General features: G+C 49.8%; 1 protein-coding gene across 1 annotated transcript in view; it reads left to right on the plus strand.

The window, feature by feature from the left end:
- Nucleotides 1–220: 220 nt before the first annotated feature.
- HHIPL1 (HHIP-like 1) overlaps nt 221–2488 on the plus strand; it is a 51428-nt gene continuing 49160 nt past the window's right edge. Inside the window, exon 1 of the mRNA XM_006839518.1 lies at nt 221–864. Within this exon, the coding sequence (XP_006839581.1) occupies nt 314–864 (551 nt within the window). The 5' untranslated portion in view covers nt 221–313. The remainder of the gene's footprint in view (nt 865–2488) is intronic.

Consider the following 2488-nt stretch of genomic DNA (forward strand, 5'->3'; position numbering starts at 1 on the left):
CCTTGTGGTTCGCAGCCTAGTACTGATCCTACACACAGCAGAGTCCACTCTGTCCAATAGGATCGGAATAAACCCAATCTGGTCATGGGTTTGCTTTGTTTTAAAACGACTTACAAATATACAATAAGCCAAAAGTAGACATTTAGCCAAACACAGGCGGTCACACTGCTGGTGGGGGCCCACACAGAGCATCTCTGAGCTGCCCCTGTCTCCGCAGGAATGCTCGCCCTACGCAGCCCACCTCTACGACGCTGAGGACCCATCCACACCCTTGCGGACGGTGCCCGGGCTCTGCGAAGACTACTGTCTGGACATGTGGCAGACATGCCGGAGCCTGTTCCGCCACCTCTCCACTGACCATGAGCTCTGGGCACTGGAGGGCAACCAGGCTAAATTCTGCCACTACCTGGCCCTGGATGATGTGGACTACTGCTTCCCACGCCTGTTGGTCAATGAGAACCTCAACTCCAACCTGGGCCAGGTGCGGGCGGATGCCAAGGGCTGCCTGCAGCTCTGCCTGGAGGAGGTGGCCAATGGACTGCGCAACCCTGTGGCCATGGTCCATACAAGGGACGGTACCCACCGCTTCTTCGTGGCTGAGCAGGTGGGGCTGGTGTGGGCCTACCTGCCGGACCGCTCGAGGCTCAAGAAGCCCTTTCTGAACATCAGCCAGGCGGTGCTCACTTCGCCATGGGAGGGTGATGAGCGGGGCTTCCTGTGCTTGGCCTTCCACCCCCGTTTCCAGCACAACGGCAAGCTCTATGTCTACTACTCTGTGGGGATCGGCTTTGATGAGTGGATCCGCATCAGTGAGTTCAAGGTCTCTGCGGATGACATGAACACTGTGGACCACAGCTCTGAGAGGTGGTGTCCCTGGGGAACCCAGCCAGGGTGGGGGCAAGGCTGAAATCCAGCTCGGTGTGGTGGTCCCTGACAGGTACTGGGTGCCACTGATTAAACTGTCACCCCCGATGGGGGTCTGAACCCCATATTCGGAGGCTAGAGGAAGAGCACCTGGAAAACATGTCACTCAGAAGATTGGGTCCAAATGCCGGGATCCAACCTTTAAGGCACAACAATTCTCCACCAATTACCGCCCAGCCTTCATATCCGAGGGTTCTGTAATTGAGAATTCACTGAACTCACTAAAATGCATTACAGGTGCCCCTTGCTTTGCGGTGCTTCGCCTTCGTGTGCTCTGCAGGTAGTGAGTTTTTTAAACCAATAGAAGGTTTGCGGCAACCTTGCATCTAATGAGTCTATTGGCACCATTATATCATTCCTTTATTTTAGGGTAAAGTTTCCCTCTGTGTCCAAACTCTGATTTTGTGGGGGAGCAGGGTAATAGTAGTATGGAGTTAGAATTAGGATTGGGTCCGTGACTAGGCCTAGGTTAGGCCGAGGGCTTCATGTAGTGTTAGGGTTATGGTCAGGACTAGGAACAGTGTTGGGGGTAGAGGCTGAATTAGGTCTAAGAGTCAAGCTTAGTCGAGTCCTAGGGTTACAGTTAGATTTATTTATTTTTATTTTCTTGAAATCTACGTCATTTCTGTAACTTCTCTCTTTTGGTGTTTGTTGTTGGAAACTGGTATGCATGGCGCCATTTTTTCCCAGCAGCATGTGCTCACAGTCACGTATTGATCGCTCTTCCCATCTTTCAAACGTGTACATCCCATGTTGCATTCGTCACAGACTCCAGTCTAACATCAGGATAGCTTTAGCTACACTGGGAACCCAAAATATTTGTGCGATTTGCTTAAATAACACTCGCTGTTCCTTTGATTGCGGTGGTCTGGAAGGGAACCTGCAGTATCTCTGAGGCCTACCTGTGGTGATATGAAAATCAAGACTTATGATCCATTCATAGACAAGAGCAGAGGGGAGCCGAGGAAAGTCTGGGTTCTCAGCTGAGGCTCCGCGTAGTGACGCTCTGCCTTCTGGCTTCAGCTCTCACACTATAAACAAACTGCCTGTTTGCAAATGGCCTCTTCCCCTCCCCCCCCCCCATTTTTGTGCTTTTGGTGGATGATTTCACTATTTAAAATGATCCCCAAGCCTAGCGTGCCTATGTCTGATAGGGGTGTGATGTATCTTATGGAGAAAATAGGTGTGTTACATCAGCTGTGTTCAGACACATATTATAGTACCGCTGACTGTGAGCTCAGTGCTAACGAGTCAATGATACTGATTCAGTAACGTGTCGTTAAACAAACACACATGAAACAAGGCTATGTAATGATCTGTTGATGGAAATATTGTGACTACACACTTGGAGGAAACTGTATGTTCCCTGAAGCAATGATGAAGTGTTATTAGGTGCCATTGAGCGGCTTCTGATTCCTGGTGAACAGCAGAATGAACCATTGTCCTGCCCTGCACCACTCTGAACAAAGGTTTGAGTCCATTGTTGTAACCAGTATGTCAGTCTATCTTGTGGTTGTGAAGGTGCGATTTCAGCACTTGTGGTGATTTTTTTTTTTTAATGTTT

This window comes from Chrysochloris asiatica, unplaced genomic scaffold, assembly GCF_000296735.1.
Source record: "Chrysochloris asiatica unplaced genomic scaffold, ChrAsi1.0 scaffold00025, whole genome shotgun sequence".
In the NCBI taxonomy this organism is placed as follows: domain Eukaryota; kingdom Metazoa; phylum Chordata; class Mammalia; order Afrosoricida; family Chrysochloridae; genus Chrysochloris; species Chrysochloris asiatica.